Raw genomic sequence first — 16,582 nt, forward strand, 5'->3', positions numbered from 1 at the left:
CCGCTTAATTTCGAATATGATACTCGGTGACCAAAGTATCAAGCCAGTATGTACTACGGAGTTTGTAGAAGTTTCGAATAACTCCGTGATGCAGAAATGTCATATGCACCGGGCACTAAACTAGATTAACTGTGATGCGCAGGCAGCCAGATTGCAAAATTCGGGTAAACAACAAAATGGAACAGAACAAAAAGTGGGCCAAATTCCATCAGAGGATTTGCAATTAAAGTTTCCATTTTTGATACAATTAAACGTATTCTATGTTTTGAACAGTTTTCTCTCTTCCAACGATTTTATCGTAAAATATGTGATTTTAAGACCGAGACATGCAAACGTTGTACACAATTTTTACGTGTTAATTTCACTTTTGGTAGGAAGAAGAATTTTCACTGTTGTAAGAAAAACTTTAGCATGAACGTGAATTATGTGAAAAATTAAGTTTGTTGGTAACGATTTTGTCCTATTTTCTTCGAACATAAAAAAATTGCTGATAACAATTTGTTGAAGTTGAAAGTGACACAAAAAATACAGCAAGGTTAAAAATCCCATCGTCCGAAATTTTGTATATCTGAGCTAAACCAAAGGTTTATCGATAGTGATCACTAAACTGTGAATTTTTATGCATGTAGGATAAATTTGAAGATAAAAATGCGCACAATGTATATAGCATATAAAAATGTGTAAAATATCTAAAATGGAATATCGATATGCCCTATAGAACAGAATGTAGTATACAAAGACGTATAAAATATCCGGAATGGAGTATCGGTAATTTTATATACTTTTGTATTTTTCTTTCTACCGAGTTACTTTTTCCAACTACCCAAGCTACGTTTTCCAAGTGGCAAAATATTTATTTATAATCTTCGTAGAGGTATTAATTATGAATATTTTAAATAACCAAAGAAAGACTTAAAACGAAATTGAAAATTAACGTCAATAAACTTTGCACATGTATTTAGTGGTAATCAAATAAATTGCTGCAGAGATACATAAAATCAAAGGGGAAATAAACCGACGAAACTGATCGATTAATTTTGTAGAATGTCTGATAGCAAAGAGAATCTCGTAATTTCTAGTTGCGCAGGTTGTCAGTGTGCGTTTAATTAATTAGGCTGTTTTATGCCATTTGTTTGCCTTGCTTTCCAGTTTTAGTTTATCCGGCGCTGTTTGAAATTTTCATTCGTTCGAGCATACAGAATTTTACGAAGAAACATGGCCAACTTCTCGACAACTTTGTCCTTTGTTCTTGTAGCTTTTAAAACTTCTTGCAGCATTCTAGTTTCGCGTCTTACAATCAGACTAGGGGAATAAATGAAAGTTGGAGAAAAAGCCAATTCCCGTTATTGTTAACTGATTCTCGATAAAAATAAAGGCTGAACCGAAGTTTAAAAGGAGTATCAGGAAGAAACGAACGTTCGTTTGTTTCCTGATCGTGCTTCGATTTGGCCCAACTCGTTTCTGGTTAAGATTCTTTAATCTTATTTCTTTGGATATCTTTCTTCTCATCTTCTTTTGTTCAAGCTTCCTTTATTTTGCTTATTTTAATAAAAACTCTAAATCAAGATCTTTCCCAGTTTTAGTATACTTTATTAATATTAAGATATAATTAATCTGTATCATTATTTTTTATTTTAAAAAAATGTTACCTTTAATCTGTGAACAAATTTCTAGAATCGTAGAATTCTTTTTTAAGTTTCCATGAAAGATTTATCAATAAGCTTTGATAAAGGTATGGTACAACTTATTTCTATAAATAAAATTGAAACGACACGTAAAGAGATGGGGCTTTCTTATAATTAGAATCTTAGAATTAGAATTTATAAGTTAAATCTTGTTTCCCGGTTAATAGATTAAAATAAATTCTTCTTTGGTATTCTCTGGCTTTAATTTATTTTTTAATTAATTATTCCACAATGAAATTGACAATTAAAGTTCCCTTTGCATATAGATAGATTGATTTAGGAACAAAAAAAAAAAAAAACGAATAAAAATTTCATTTTCTAGCAGAAATTGAAGAAGTTTCTTCGAATATTTGTACTGTGCGAGAGATAGTTTCGATGGCGATTCTAATTTCAATTTCTGTTATTCGTTTGACGTACGAAGGTTGACGTACGTTACGATTTTTCTCTTAATTAGTTATTTAAAGTTTTCAGGCTGAGAAGTTGTGAAATCGTTGCAAAGAAAATTTCCTAGTTCGTTTATTCTCTTTTCTTCATGGAAAAGCTTCAGATCGAAGTTATATCTCCTTTCTTATCACTTATAACAATCTCCCGGGTAATTTTTCGCTGGAAAAGTTAGCTTGCGGGAAAAAATTACAAAACTCTTCAAACTTTCTCACTTTTTCTCACATCATCCTACGTAACACCTATTACCTGTTGCCTAAGGATTCTCCCAACCTTTATATTACAAAGTCTTATGCTACGAATACATCTTATCGTCTTGTCGACAGAAACTCCACATTTTTTTACTGCGAAATATCCTACCTTAACTAAAAAAGAAAATTAAATTCAGCAATTTCTTTCAAATTGCATTGCATTGCATTTTCACTATACACAATAATAATTTCTTTCGTACACTCTGTTCTTCATTTCCCAAGATTTATATTGCTATTTTTAACAACTATATTAATTACTTTACAGAAATATAAAACATACAGTAGACTATATCCAAGACTATTCTATTTGTCTCAAATTAAACCTATACCACTTACTTATGCTATAAACGAAAATAAAAAAGAAAAAGTGAGAGACAAATAATATCTGATATTCCATAACGATAATCATTCTTCAAAAATTACTGTCGCCGCTCGTTTGCTTCGTTTTCTCAACTGCGAAACCTTCCAAAATTTGATTTTTCTATTGTATTAAGGAAAAAGAAGAAGTTGTTAAAATTAAATCTGCTGTCAAAAAACAAATTTCGAAGCAATAAATCGTTTCTCTTGGTTGTATGAAAAAGACGTTGGGAGCTCTTTGCCGACGGATGAGTTGTCCGGAGCCTCGAGTTCGACAGCGGCCGCGGGAGCAGGTGTGTCCATCATCGGCGGCGTTGTCAGCGGGACAACGAACCAGGTCAGCTCCGACAAGGATCAATCGGTGTCCACGTCGTCCGTCGTTACACCAGCGCCGACCCCCAAGTCCAGCCAGCCGGCGAGCACCGCCTCGGCGGCAACGCCGACATCGACACCGCCGACCTCAACCCCGGTACCTGGAGGCCTCGTTGTCGAAAGGAGCCCCTCCGCCGTCAGCGACGCCTCCAAGAGTGGCTCTGACATGGTGGTAAGTCTCTTCCTTTCGTTCTTTTCTCATTTTACTTTTATTTATCTCGTTTACACTTTATAGCAGCCTATAGTACATACAGGCTGTTTCATAACTCGTGAAACCTATTTCAGGAGTGGACAGAGAACACAAAAGCAATGAGAAAAATTCGTACGAATATACGTTCCATTTGACGTTGTGGTTCAAAGTTATAGCTATTTTTGTGTTGCAATAATCCGCGATGGCTGAGTTTCGTAGAAGGTGGTCGAAATGATACCATCGGATTGCACGTAGGAATGAGCCAGGTTTTGTGAGAAAGAAACGAGCAGCGAACATTTCGAAATAATATAATAACGAAAAAGAATATTTGAACACAAGTCTGTTCTTCTTACACGCATATCGGAGACTGTTTTCCGTTTTTTGTTTTTTTTTCATTTGCATCGCGGCATCGGCATCTGAAAAATGCTTTACACCTTTGCCGCGGTTATATTCCATTCCTATATATATGCAAGCTTGCAGTCGTCGCGTCAGAGAATTTCGCAATCTTTCAAAAATTCCAGGTGTACATCGAGTAATAAAGACCGATGGGTAGCCTCTGTGAAGGTAGACAGGTGTGGATTATTAAAATACGAAAGTGACCATAACTCTGAAAGTGGACCCCGCATGTTATGAAACACTGTGTATATATTTACGTATTTTTCAACTTTACAGCTTGGAAGAGAACTGGGCTGATATATTTCTCGTTGTTTGTCGTACAGCTCTTAGGCATAACACATATATTCTCTCTTATATTTAATAGTAACAATTGAACATATATTTCCGTAATGTTTATTATAACTACAAGGTGCAATCAAATAGAAATTGGACTGAATTTATAAAAATTTTATTAAAAAATCAACCTAAATTTTACTTCTGTACCCCTCAAAATAATCTCTTGCTGTAGCGATATGGCTGATCGGATCGATTCTGTCATGCTCCAAATGATTATGGAAAATCACTTATTTCAACCGTATTAAACGCCTGCTGCCATTCAACTTGTATCTTTTTCACACTGTCGAGACGCCGTCCCTTGAGTTTCAATTTCGTTTTTGGAAATAGATAGAAGTCACAAAGGGTTAAATCTAAAAACTAGTTACTCGTACTCACTAGATTTCGCCCCCTACGAGTTCTTTCCATTTCCACGAACGAAATTGAAACTCTGTGCTCTAATTTGTCTGGCAAGCGCTCCCCTCCGAAGAACAGACGCTTGTCGCAGATTGGGAAAATAATTTCCAATGGTGCGAAAGTCAAATTTAGATTGGATGATATTTATAAAATGATATTTATAAAATACTCAATAAATAAATTAATAAATATTTATAAAATCAGTTCAGTTTCTTTTTGATAGTATCTCGCATACCTATTACGCTATACTTAACGTAATACTATCGCATATCTAGTACCCTTGACTTACAATTAGTTCGGTAGCTATATCCTTGCGCTTTTTTCTCTGAAACTCTTCACCAGCTTACCGCCGCTTCACTTATCCCACCTTTTACCATATCTTTTTCTTTTAAAATGTAACCCGTAGCAGTCATTTAATGAATGTTTTAAGGCGCTTACCTCTAAACTACATAAAATAAATTTTCTTTTTTCCTCTTCCAACCAGCAACGATTTCTCTTCTTCACACATTCGGACATTAGCCTCTAACTGCCTGCTATTTCTTCCTTTTTTAGATATTCCGCTTTGTCCACTATTCTTATGTATTTGTACTATTATTATATTTGGTATTTATCATATCGCGCTTCACCTTGCAACTCTTTCCATCAGCCTCTTTCCATCGCAACTTCAATTATATCAACTTACTGCTACTTTACTTTTTAACATATTCACCTATTTTTTAATTACGTTTATTACACGATTCGTCGTTGTGTTGAGAATCTTCTCACGAGTGAAATAGCGCGAAGGAAAATATGATATACGTATTTAGTAGAAGATAGTGAAGAATCAGGGCTTTTAAAGCGAGTTAGTAGTTACGTAGATAGGAATCTCTTAAATGGAATTTAACTTTCCTAGATAGATAATGTCATTTTACTACATAGCAGTGTACAAAATGTTTAAAAATGCCGTTATTTTATGTTTTTTATGGACTATATTTGTTTTATGAATTAATGTACGTACGTTATTGTATGCACAGGCACGATACTGAAGATGTTGGATTTTTCTTTCCTTTTTTCTTTTTTTTTTTCTAGCAGCCAAGCTATGTTCAAAAGTTAATGCATAGGAATTTTTATGAGAGGAAACGTTTTATTTGAATGCGTGTAATACAGTTGTTATAAGCGAAAGTTTTATGAACGAACTCCGAATTCATATTACGAACGAAACTTTTTAACGCAATAACCGAGATATCTATAATCGCTTTATAGGAAAATTGGTAAATGGTGAGCAATCAGGTTGCAGGCTAGTTTGTTTTCATGTTGGCAGACCGTTAGTAGTTTTAACTAACTATTCGTGGTATACAGAGTTTAACTTTGTTTGTAATTTCACTATAGACGTTATGCGAATAAGCTAAAATTTATGGTAGAAATGATGTACAGAGAGTAGTATAATTTATGGCAAACCTGAAATAAGTAATTCTCGAAAATTGTTTCCTTTTTAATCCTCTGTTCTTCTTCATAAATAAACACAAACGTTGAAATCAACTTTCTTTTAATCACGACTGATTGACAGTGGAAATTAGTCACCTGTGAAAGTCTTTGTGCACTTTACAAAAAGACAACTTTTACCAAATTAAATGCTTCAAAATTTCATTAGAAAGTTTCGACATTCTACGCGAAGACAGCTAAGAATTATCTTACTATCATTTTAAGATAATCGTTTTAACGTATTAAGAAATAAGTATGTTATTATACTAGATGATAGTGTACACGCTTTACCCAAATATAAATGGCTCTTCCCTTCTACTCTTAAAGATACGATGCAAAAATAATTTTGCGGCCACCATAAAATCTTGCTTGAAACTTTCCTTCGAACAACAAATACTTTCACACGTAATTCCATCGAAAGATTACAATGAATCACCCTGTGCATACAAAGTTACCACAGATTTCAAGATATACATAGAATTCATGAGATTGGTAATGCAATGGAGGAGAAATGGCCTTGACCGACCAATACGTTTGATCTGCACTTTGGTCCTCGTTTCTGCTGCTATTATCACCATATTCCTGTTATCGATATTTCCAGCACCGTTGCACTCACTACTACTATCGCTCTTCCTGCTTCTACTTCAATCCCTCTGCTATTACTATCACTCTAACCCCAATCGTGTATCAACGAAAGGGTTTATCGCGGTCATGGTATCAGTTAATCCTCGCACTATCACGCCGGAAGATTTAGTCGATCATTAAAGCTCACGAGTAACTCGCAACCGGTTAGGTGAAACGAGCTGTAATGGAGAAAACGACATATCTTCCACATAGACCTTGCATATAGAAGGTCTTATTATTAATACCTTGCGCACGCTTCTAAATTTCTTGAATTCACGTACACGCTAAGGATAACCGGTTGTCTACTATTAAAGTGGTCCGTTTTAAATACTTGCGCTTTGCGTTGTTTAAACTCTTCTTGCGTATAATTGTTTTATTAATAGACAACCGTGGAAATTTTATTGGATGCCTGTTACGTATCTGGTATGATGGAAAGACAGGATTTTAAATTAGAAGACTACCAAATTTGAAATTGTAGGTTTTAATGTTCTTCTTTCTTGGACGATTAAGAACGTATATTTTGGTGAAATTGATATTGATTTTTCGTAATAGAGCGTAGATTTTTATGCAAATTGATATTTTTACGGACGAAATTAATGAGATGGGACTTGAATAGAGACTTGTTTTATCTGTTTGAAATTATAACGACCATTCCACTTTGGATATGTTGTATTTCTTCTGCGTTATGTGCATTGTATGCGCTTCTATTTTACACGAGATAATAGTGCGTTGATCGAATTAACCGATACCGCGAAGATGATTAATCACGGGACTAATGTTGCGTAGTCAATAAAAAAGATCATTCAGAAAGAACAATCTCGATGTTAGGGATAATGGTACATTGATCGTACTAAAACGACAGTCTATATAAAGTGTCTTGCTCAAAGGTGACTTTTATGAAGCGGGAAAAAGTTGAAAATTGAAAAATGAAACCTCGTAGTTAGTGTGAAACAGAGATGAGACAGTCTGACAAATTTTTATATTTTTTAAAATATTTAAATAAAATTTTCGCGTTAGCTGGTGTAAATGTATATTCAGAATTTTCTTTTCCTTTGCAATGACTATTTAGTGGTTTCGCATAGAAACACTTTCGTTTAAAAACTGACATCGAATAAGTGGCCAATATCGGAGAGATAGTCATTGCTAGCGCTTCAATCGAATTATCCCGAGCGAGATTACGAGGGATAAAGAAAGTTGATTGCAGTTAAAGGATTGGAATAATAAATACGATGCGTTAGAGACAGAGATTTTCCACTCAAATAAAAATTGTAAATTGATCTTGGTTTTTAGGATTTACATGTTTTAAAAAACTAAATAAATTTTTCTCCTTCTTAATTTCCGGAATTGACAAAATGAAATAAAAACCAAAGTTAATCATTCTAGTTTATGAAGTTTATTGTCTATATTTAATATGAAATTTACATCCTTCAAAAAGTGAAATAATTTTACTTTTCAACTCACGCTGTTTACGATTTAAAAACTCTACAATTAACTAAAAAAAAAAAAAAAAAAAAACAAAATGAAAGTTAAAATAGGATATTTACTCTATTGCACAGGATTTATCATCGTGTTCTACATAAGATTTATATCCTCTGAAAAAAATACCATTTACTATTAAAATTCTATGATCAAAGCTCATGGTGGCTCGTTATGCAGCAAATTAGGAGAACTTTGTACCTAAGAGCATAGAAGAGTACTTCCCAATTAAGTATTTATTTTACGTATTCGTCCATCGTCTATTTCATCCCTATACCAAGAGAGAATGATCAAAAGTTCTTAAAGGACTTGAGAATATGAGTAATTTTAACGCTGGAAAAGTGACGCGAAGGCCTAATGACGTGGAAATCCCTGCCGTATGGACGGCAACAAGCGTTATTACAACCAAATTACGATGGATCGATATTTCTTTGTACGCGCGACAGGATTCATTTGTTACGATATCGATGAATTAATGTAAATTACATCGAGATTGCGGGCGGCTCGTTACATCGATTCTCGTTTACCGGAAGCGGTACACCGGTGCACGTAAGTGGGGTGTTCCAGTTGATTACGTCATTCGGGTTGTTTTTAGAAAAAAAAAAAAAGACAAAATTACTTCTTTCCCTTATGTTGATAATTTTATGGGATCGATATTTTTGTTTGCGGAAAAGATATACTATAATAGCATCTCTTAATTGAGATATATTTTGCATTGTTTAAGACTTCGATTGATACAAGTTTTCTCAGAGAATAGATATCTTTTAGAAATGTAGATAGAAATCTTTTGGAAGCATATTAATTTCAAATTAAAATACAATTGTGTATAACTACGCATATGAACTTCTTAGAAGAAAATGAGAAACTCCAGCAAGTTTCTGTAAATTTCTTCCAACTCTTCTTCCAACTCGGCAAAGGTACGTGTTTTCTATAAATTTATTTATCGCAAGAATATGACACGAATAATCGTACGTCGGAAGGAAATTCTTAAAAAATAATATCCGTGAAATTATCGTTTCTTGTTTACATTTCAATTTATGGAGTTCGTTAATATGGTTCTTGAGTAGGTCACACGTATACGTATAAAACAGAGTTAAATCTGCATAATCTGTAATAAAATATACGATTTTGAATATGCACCTGCAATCACTGAAAAGTGTAGCAAAAAAGTATAATGTATGCCATTCTGCGAGAAAATATTCGTTTCGAAGAAATTCGAGAGAAATAACTGTGGGGAAATATTTTTCTTCTGCGATATTTTTCCACGGAAACCATTCAAGTCGTTCGTGAAATATTTTCCAGTATTTTTACCAAACATTCGGTAATTTAATATTCGTTCACGTCATTAAATATGATATACGTATAAACCCGACTAATTTGCTAATTTTGAAAATGTATAAAGGATAAAGGGAATTTTGTATACACACGTTATCTTCTATGATGATATCTTTGTATTCTCAGGACGCTAGTGGGCTGTATAGCGACTGAAACAGACGTGCTTTGATTAGCATTGGCAGATATCTGATAATCTCTTAATAGCATTACGATTAAACTGCTTTCGAGTATGTTTATCATGTATCGATATAATCACGTTGTTCTCGCGTACCTGGTAACCGAACGACAAACGTTTCCATGAAGCACGATTCAGCTCACTATGGATAAAAGCCTTGATTGTTCAAGAGGAACCATAACTGTAATCGATTTCCAGTTTCTTCTTATTTTGATGCAGAAAAATTATCTAACGAGATCAATAATTATAATATACATTCTTTTGTATCTGTCTATTGTTTAGAATTCCATTGCAAAAAAGATCTGAAACGATCGTTATGACCATCGATCGCGTTAGAACCTCCATAAATTTCCGCGATCTTTCTCCTCTAAAAGAAATCAAATTGAGAAGGATGATCACGCTTAACATAAAGTATGCCATAAATCATATTAGCATGAAGAACAATGTCGGTCGTTAAAGTAGGTTTCGCTAATAATGCGAAACTATGAATATTTTTCCTAATAACGATAAATTGAATGTAAACGTAGGTAGAAGAAAATAAAGGAATCATTGTAATTTGAAAAAAGCGAGAGATACTACTGCGAGTAGACGCGAGAAGTACGATAATGTACATTCCGAAATGATGGAAGACATTCGTCCAGAGCGGCTGCACGTTATTTTGCTACGCTTTTTACCTTCGTATCTCCCTCGAACAGATCTATCTTCCTGGGGAGTCAGTTTCGCAAGAGCTTTCTATTTTCTCCTCTTCCTACCAGCGCTGTTTTTTTTTTATCTCGCAAACGACATCCCGACCTTCTACCAATTATGGCGTGAATCAATTAAAACGATTAAAATTGCTTTACCATGACAAATAGAATATTCAATAATTTGACATTTAATTTATAGGCAAAGATAATGCGATGTAGCTATAAATAAAGACTTCGTTGAATTATGATAGTAGGATTTATCAGTTTGTTATCTTGCATAGTAGTTTGCTCACTAATAAGATATTTATAAATTTTCACGAAATTGGATAGTCAGATATAGCGTGTAATTTGTAAAATTTCATTTGTTTTATTATCAACTTGTCTTTGTTATACAAGAGAGTATCTTATTACTATCATTTGTTTTGTATTGTCTTGTATAATAACTTGTGATCTGTAGCGTTTTAGAAATACTATTACATAGATGGTAATCAAGAATTAAGAAAAATATAATCACATTATGCAATCTGTTAAATTTTATCCAGTATACGATTAATTAAATTTTTCATCAATTTTATGTCTGAAATTTATTTCTAATGGAATTGATTGCGTTGTACATTGAGAAAATTGATAGATAATTTTAAGTAACGAGAAAGTATCGATATCGATGTATCATCGATAGTATAAGGTAACAGAGGCTGAATAGAATCGAGTTATTTTTCTTCCAATTTCCTTGATTAGTGGTGTCATTTCTTTCGCGAAGGAAGTTTTATTTATTCACTGGCTGGTTGTTGCCGTTTCATACTTGCTAATGAGGGAAATTTGTCGTTGTAAGTGTACTCGGTTTAATAAAACAGCGAAAGTTGTTGCTGTTGCGTAAGTAAACAGCAGATATAAACTGCTTGTAATTTTTCCTTCCTTCCCTTGCTCTCCTTGTGTTTCTCTGCATCTATTTTTACGTTTTATTCGTGTTCGTTTATTATATAATGTTTAGCATACCTTGAAGTTAAAATCTATACAGGTAAGTTTATTATTATCGCAATATTCTTACAGTATTAGCAGTATCTTATTTTTATTCCTATCTTTCTTATTCAATGAAAAACAGTCTCTTCGTTACTATTATTTTATTGTCATTCATTAAATCGTTATGTGCAATCTAATTTTCACTCACAATCTTGTCGTGTTCTCGAAAATACAGCAATAATCTACATTACCGCTATTATTTATTATCTCTCCACACGAAACGTATTTCTCGGGTTTCATCGACTTCCTCGAAAATACAAAAGAATACATCTCCTCTGTTACAGTTATCCCGTACAGAACATAGTTCCTACTTCAGTTTCCCTGCCATTCACTAATACTGAGAGTTACTCAATGATAGCAATCAAAAGTAACGATCCACGAACCAGAAAACTTGAATCCGATGCAATAAAAAAATTTTCCAAGTGAAACAACCGGATCCAAATGTGAAATATTTCACAAAACAGCCCATTCCAATGAGAAAATCAACGAGAAAGTACTCGTCGTGTTTGAAGACTCTTATAACTCCCAGACTAATGATATTTGGACCCATTTTTATTCAGACCTTTCGACGTGTACTACATCGGCTGGCAAAAATATTTGGACACTTATCATAGAAAACTTTGGCGTTCATATGCGTGCGTGTTGTACGAAACACATTGAAATTTCACGAGCACTGTAACGAAACACGACTGCCATGATTATATTGGTCAAATTAAAAACCAAACTGAGCACGCATATAGAAGTTACAAGATGTGTACTGCGAGTATATGTTTAGTCAAAAATTAGTATACCTACCGTATGAATAGCCACCTGAAGCATATAATAAGTATTAAAAATATGATATCGAGTTATCGAGCTTTCTCACTGTACTTACTGACGGCAGGTCCTCGTGAAAGATTCCATCCCATTTTCAAGCTCGCAGAGGTTAACGATATCCTCGTCGTCAATGGTATCATCCACGCGAACACCGGTTTGGCAAACACCGGCTGCGTGTAATGCCTGTGTCTGGCTCGAGTTTCGTCGTCGAAAGCTCAGCTCTTGACTTGGAGAAGGTCGGCGTCTTCTTCCTTGTGCTCCTTTGTGTCTCTCCCTCGAACGATGAAGGCCACGCGAAAGATGCCTCGCGTCGCGATAAAAACCCTTTCGATCGATCGGCCGTGTAATTGCCCTCGTTTGGATATATCTTTCGCGCTTCTGATTTTCTTCCGTAAGTTAGCTCTTTTCTTTTTCTTTTCCTTTTTTTCTCCGCTCGTTTCTTCTCGCTCGAGTCGTTTCACGGTGAGACCGATAAGACGATTGGAATGGAAATGAAGTTATCGTCGAGGTGTTCCAGCCATTTCGATGGAAATGGTCTCGTGATGACCGCCCTCCAGGGAATTCGTCGAACTTTCTCCGGTATTCCCGCTGATTGATGAAGTTCGATGAAGCTGAACTCTAAAGAACCGCGTGATTTTTCTTGGCGAGATGAAAGGGCTTCTGGGGAAGTTCTGGCTGGATTTTCTGGAGACATCTGTCGATTATGAGCTTTCGATTGTTACAGGGTCTGGTTTCTTCAGGGTTCTTATCTATTGTTCGAAATTAGTCTTCTTTATGGGATCAAGGTATATCTATTGAACTATAGTCGCATATCTAGGAATTTACAAGTTTCGGGATTTCGAATTCGTAAGTTTAGGGATGTAAGAGTTTTCCTGTGAGAGATATTACGAGACAATTTATCAATGTCGTACTGGTTTCCTCTGTTAAGTGAAATAATTGTTTTGTACCAATAGAAGAAGCATTCCAATTCCTTTTTTAAATATTCGAAGTTCAATTATTTGTAAAGTTTATAAATAGCTTGTATATTTAGGGGAAGAGGTTGCTTTGTCACGTTAAATATTTCTATCTTTAATGTCATCAAATTAAAAAGCTAATAACGAAATTGTTTGATAACAACAAAGATTAAACGAATATCGATGTCAAATTGTAAGAGGAATTATTCCACAAAATATACATTTTATTTTTCTTCGATCAAATTATCTTCCCAATTTTCTTGGTGAATTGACAGATTATTAATAAGCCGAGCCTATAAATTATTATCGTGCAAACAATCTTCACGATTCTACAATTTTACATCGAATGAAACAATCACCTGGCTTACAATTCTTAAAATTGTTAGACTTTGTGATAAACTTGTGCAACTGCTCTTGTTTAATTATTAGTAATTCAATTTCACGTTGCTAGTTTTGCTTGCTTTACAAAAATGATTATTGTAATTTATTTATTTAAACGAAGGATCATCGATACGGAGTAATCTGTAATTTTTTAATTTCTAAATTTTACTAATATTAATCCAATCATAAACGAGAGGATTTTGATATTTTATTTTATAGTATTATTTTATTTCAGCGAAGGATCATTGACAAATAATAATCCTCAAATAAAATTTTTTTTAGTTCTATTGACAATGTTAATCCAATTATACACAATACACAAGACGGTCGTATTTTATTTTATAATACTGTCCGACGAACGTGAAATGTATGTCAAAGAAAATTGTACAAATTCTCCGATAACTGGGATAAGAGTAATTTGCCGGAGACGTGAGTGGTACTTAAACCGGAAGTAATTGGTCGAGGATCAATAAAGCCAGTTCTTCAGACTATTCTTCCAGCTGGCTATGGTTCGTTTTTCTCATGAAATTAAACCGAAAACTAGAATTCGGTTTAATAGAGTGCAAATAGGAAGGCTGTCGGAGTAACACGTGATTTTCTGCTCTGGTAACGCGCACGACTCGCGTTTTTGCTCTACGAACACGAGGAATATGGTCACTAATTACGATCGTCTCATTACACGTCTTATTACGTCGTAGCTTTGTTTGCAGTGTAATTGGCCCTCCATTGGAATTTTAAATATTAAATACGACGAAGAATTCGTTCTCAACGAACCGAATGGTTCAATTAATCGGAGCAACAATTAGCGAAGAAAGCGTATAGTTTAATTTCAAGTTGTTTAGAAATGTTAGAAATAACACATTTGAAGATATTTACGTATTTTTCTATTTATTAGGGAAAAGTAGAGATATCTGGTTGTATTTATTGTTTTATTGTACAGTAAGTTACAAACGAGTTACAAGTTGTGACTCGAACAATTCTATGTACAAATAATTTTTACAATTTTATAAATTACGATTTACATGCTACCAACCCGTAGAAAAATAATTCAAAAAATTCATCATCTTTTCTGTAGCCTTTTTCTTACACGTAATTAGAAAAAGAAATAGGAAAGAGATTTTTCTTTGAGAAGAAGAGTTCAGATTTGTCTAAATTGCAATGCTTCAAAAATCATACAACCTGAAGATTTTTCATGTTTTCCACGTCACAGGACAGTCGCGTAAGGTTCGACAATTACCAACGTCAATTTTCAAAATTGAATCATACCGTGTTTTAAAAAATGAACTTTTCCATACAAACTAATGTTTTATCAAGCATATGTCAATCACAAAGAAGTAAAATCCTGACACAGATGCTTTCATCCATAATTTTATTAAATTGCATCCTATCTGAAGCAAATAAGTATCCAATATTTTGTATTATATTGTATTAAGTATTTTTGAGTGACAACGTTAGTGTACGAGTCTTGTCAAAGAACAACTCTATGCATTTAAAGACTAAATTGAAGGAAGAAAAGTATTTACCCAGCTCGTTTATTTTCTCAAATATTAAAACGCTCAAGACAGAACAAGGTGTCGAAGCGTTTTCTAAGACGCTTCAGTTCTACTTTACACTTTCGATCGCATTTTCGACGGTTCAGTTGTTCGAATTCCTATAGACGAAACCCTTCTTTCTTTCGTGCTAAGTCGTCTTGAGCAGAACTTACGACACAGAAGAGTATAAAGTTCCTTTCGTTGAAGCCGTATCAGCAATTCTCGCTTCAGAATCACCTTCAATTATGATTCGTGATACACGAAGGACACAGCGAGAAAAGAGGAATCGACCGATGGAAGTTTGCTTGGGAAGAGGGAAAGAGAAAGATGGAAACGAAACGGAGCTCCGTACTTTGGTTGATAAGGTACCTTTAGGCGATAGAAAATCGAGCAAACTCGACGGAAAGTTGCTTTTCCAACAGATAGCTTCGGATTCAATTACCCCTGCCAGGCAAAATCGCGACGAATTTCCAAGCTGCTTACCCGTCGCCAATTCGTAATTGAAAAAAAACGAGCGCAATCGAACTTGCTTTAATCCTTGGCGCTCGTTTTGTCGATAACATGGTCGTACGGTTTCGTTTACGTTTGGAAAAGTGTACAGGACGATTCATCTAATCCGATTATCTCAAAGGAATCTGCGTCTGAAAAAAGTTAAAAGGTGCATTTCACTTTTATCCTGTAGCGAATCGCGGGTATAAAATCTCTTTGAATTATTCCCGATGCTCTTGTATTTTTTCATTCGATAACTTTAGCAAAATCCGCGTTGGAGGTTAAAGAAAAGAAGATACTTTTCTGTCTTGTCGATTCTGAAGATACAAATCTTTTCGTATCATTTGGTATAATTTCGTAGTTTTCAATTTGATTGCGTTAAAAAGGTTGAAAGTTAAACGAAGAAGCCATTTTTCTGTTTTGTCGATTAGAAGAACGTAGATCTTTTTTACATCATTTGGTATAATTTTCTATCGTTTTTTATTCCACAAAGGTTAAGAGAATTTACGATGGAAAAATTAATATTTATCTGTCGTTGATATAATTTGTTCGATTCTCTAACAATCACGCCGAAAGAATCTGCGATTGAAAAGATTAAAAAAATATTAATCTCGACGATCCTGCCAATTTCAAACGTATAAATCTTGCTGAACAATCTGCTACAATTTTGTCTGATTGCTTGTTCTGAGTATTTTTACATATTTCATAAGCAAAATATGAAATGCAATTGCTTTATTTTTATTCATTGTAAGAATATGAACTTTTGTAAATAGTTGGATATAGATATCGTAATTTTGTTAGCCTGTCAGTGCTAAAAATGTTTTTATGCTATACTCATGTAACATTTCCCTCGATCCATTTGTAAACTTTTCCTCGTTCCACTTAATTCATTAAGGTCCCTTGAAAATTTTCGATCGCGAAGTAACAGCGCAATGACGAGAAAAGTTTATTTCAAACTATTCGACGGAATTAAGCTGTTGAAACTATTCGGAATTCGTTTGGATCCGATGTATTTTTATGTAAAAATTTTCAGCATAACTCCTGCGTGGAAGAATATTGATTTTGTAAATATTCTGATTGCGGAAGCCGAGCGAAAACATTTTTTCCTCGATAGTTCAATAAAATAAATCAATTAACAAATGAAGCACTTCCTCTTCTTGGAAAATGTCTCTCTTGTAAAGTCACACTTTTCGTCAGTCGTATTTCATCGTAT

At 34.2% G+C, this 16,582-nt stretch overlaps 1 protein-coding gene across 2 annotated transcripts in view; it reads left to right on the forward strand.

The window, feature by feature from the left end:
* Window positions 1-16,582, forward strand: part of LOC117163749 (multiple PDZ domain protein) — a 165,595-nt gene that overhangs the window by 62,906 nt on the left and 86,107 nt on the right. For both annotated transcript variants that reach the window (XM_076621840.1, XM_033346390.2), the window contains exon 7: window positions 2,959-3,278. In XM_076621840.1, coding sequence (XP_076477955.1) covers window positions 2,959-3,278 — 320 coding nt within the window. The remainder of the gene's footprint in view (window positions 1-2,958; window positions 3,279-16,582) is intronic.

The sequence above is a fragment of the Bombus vancouverensis genome, chromosome 9 (genome assembly GCF_051014615.1).
Source record: "Bombus vancouverensis nearcticus chromosome 9, iyBomVanc1_principal, whole genome shotgun sequence".
Taxonomy (NCBI): domain Eukaryota; kingdom Metazoa; phylum Arthropoda; class Insecta; order Hymenoptera; family Apidae; genus Bombus; species Bombus vancouverensis.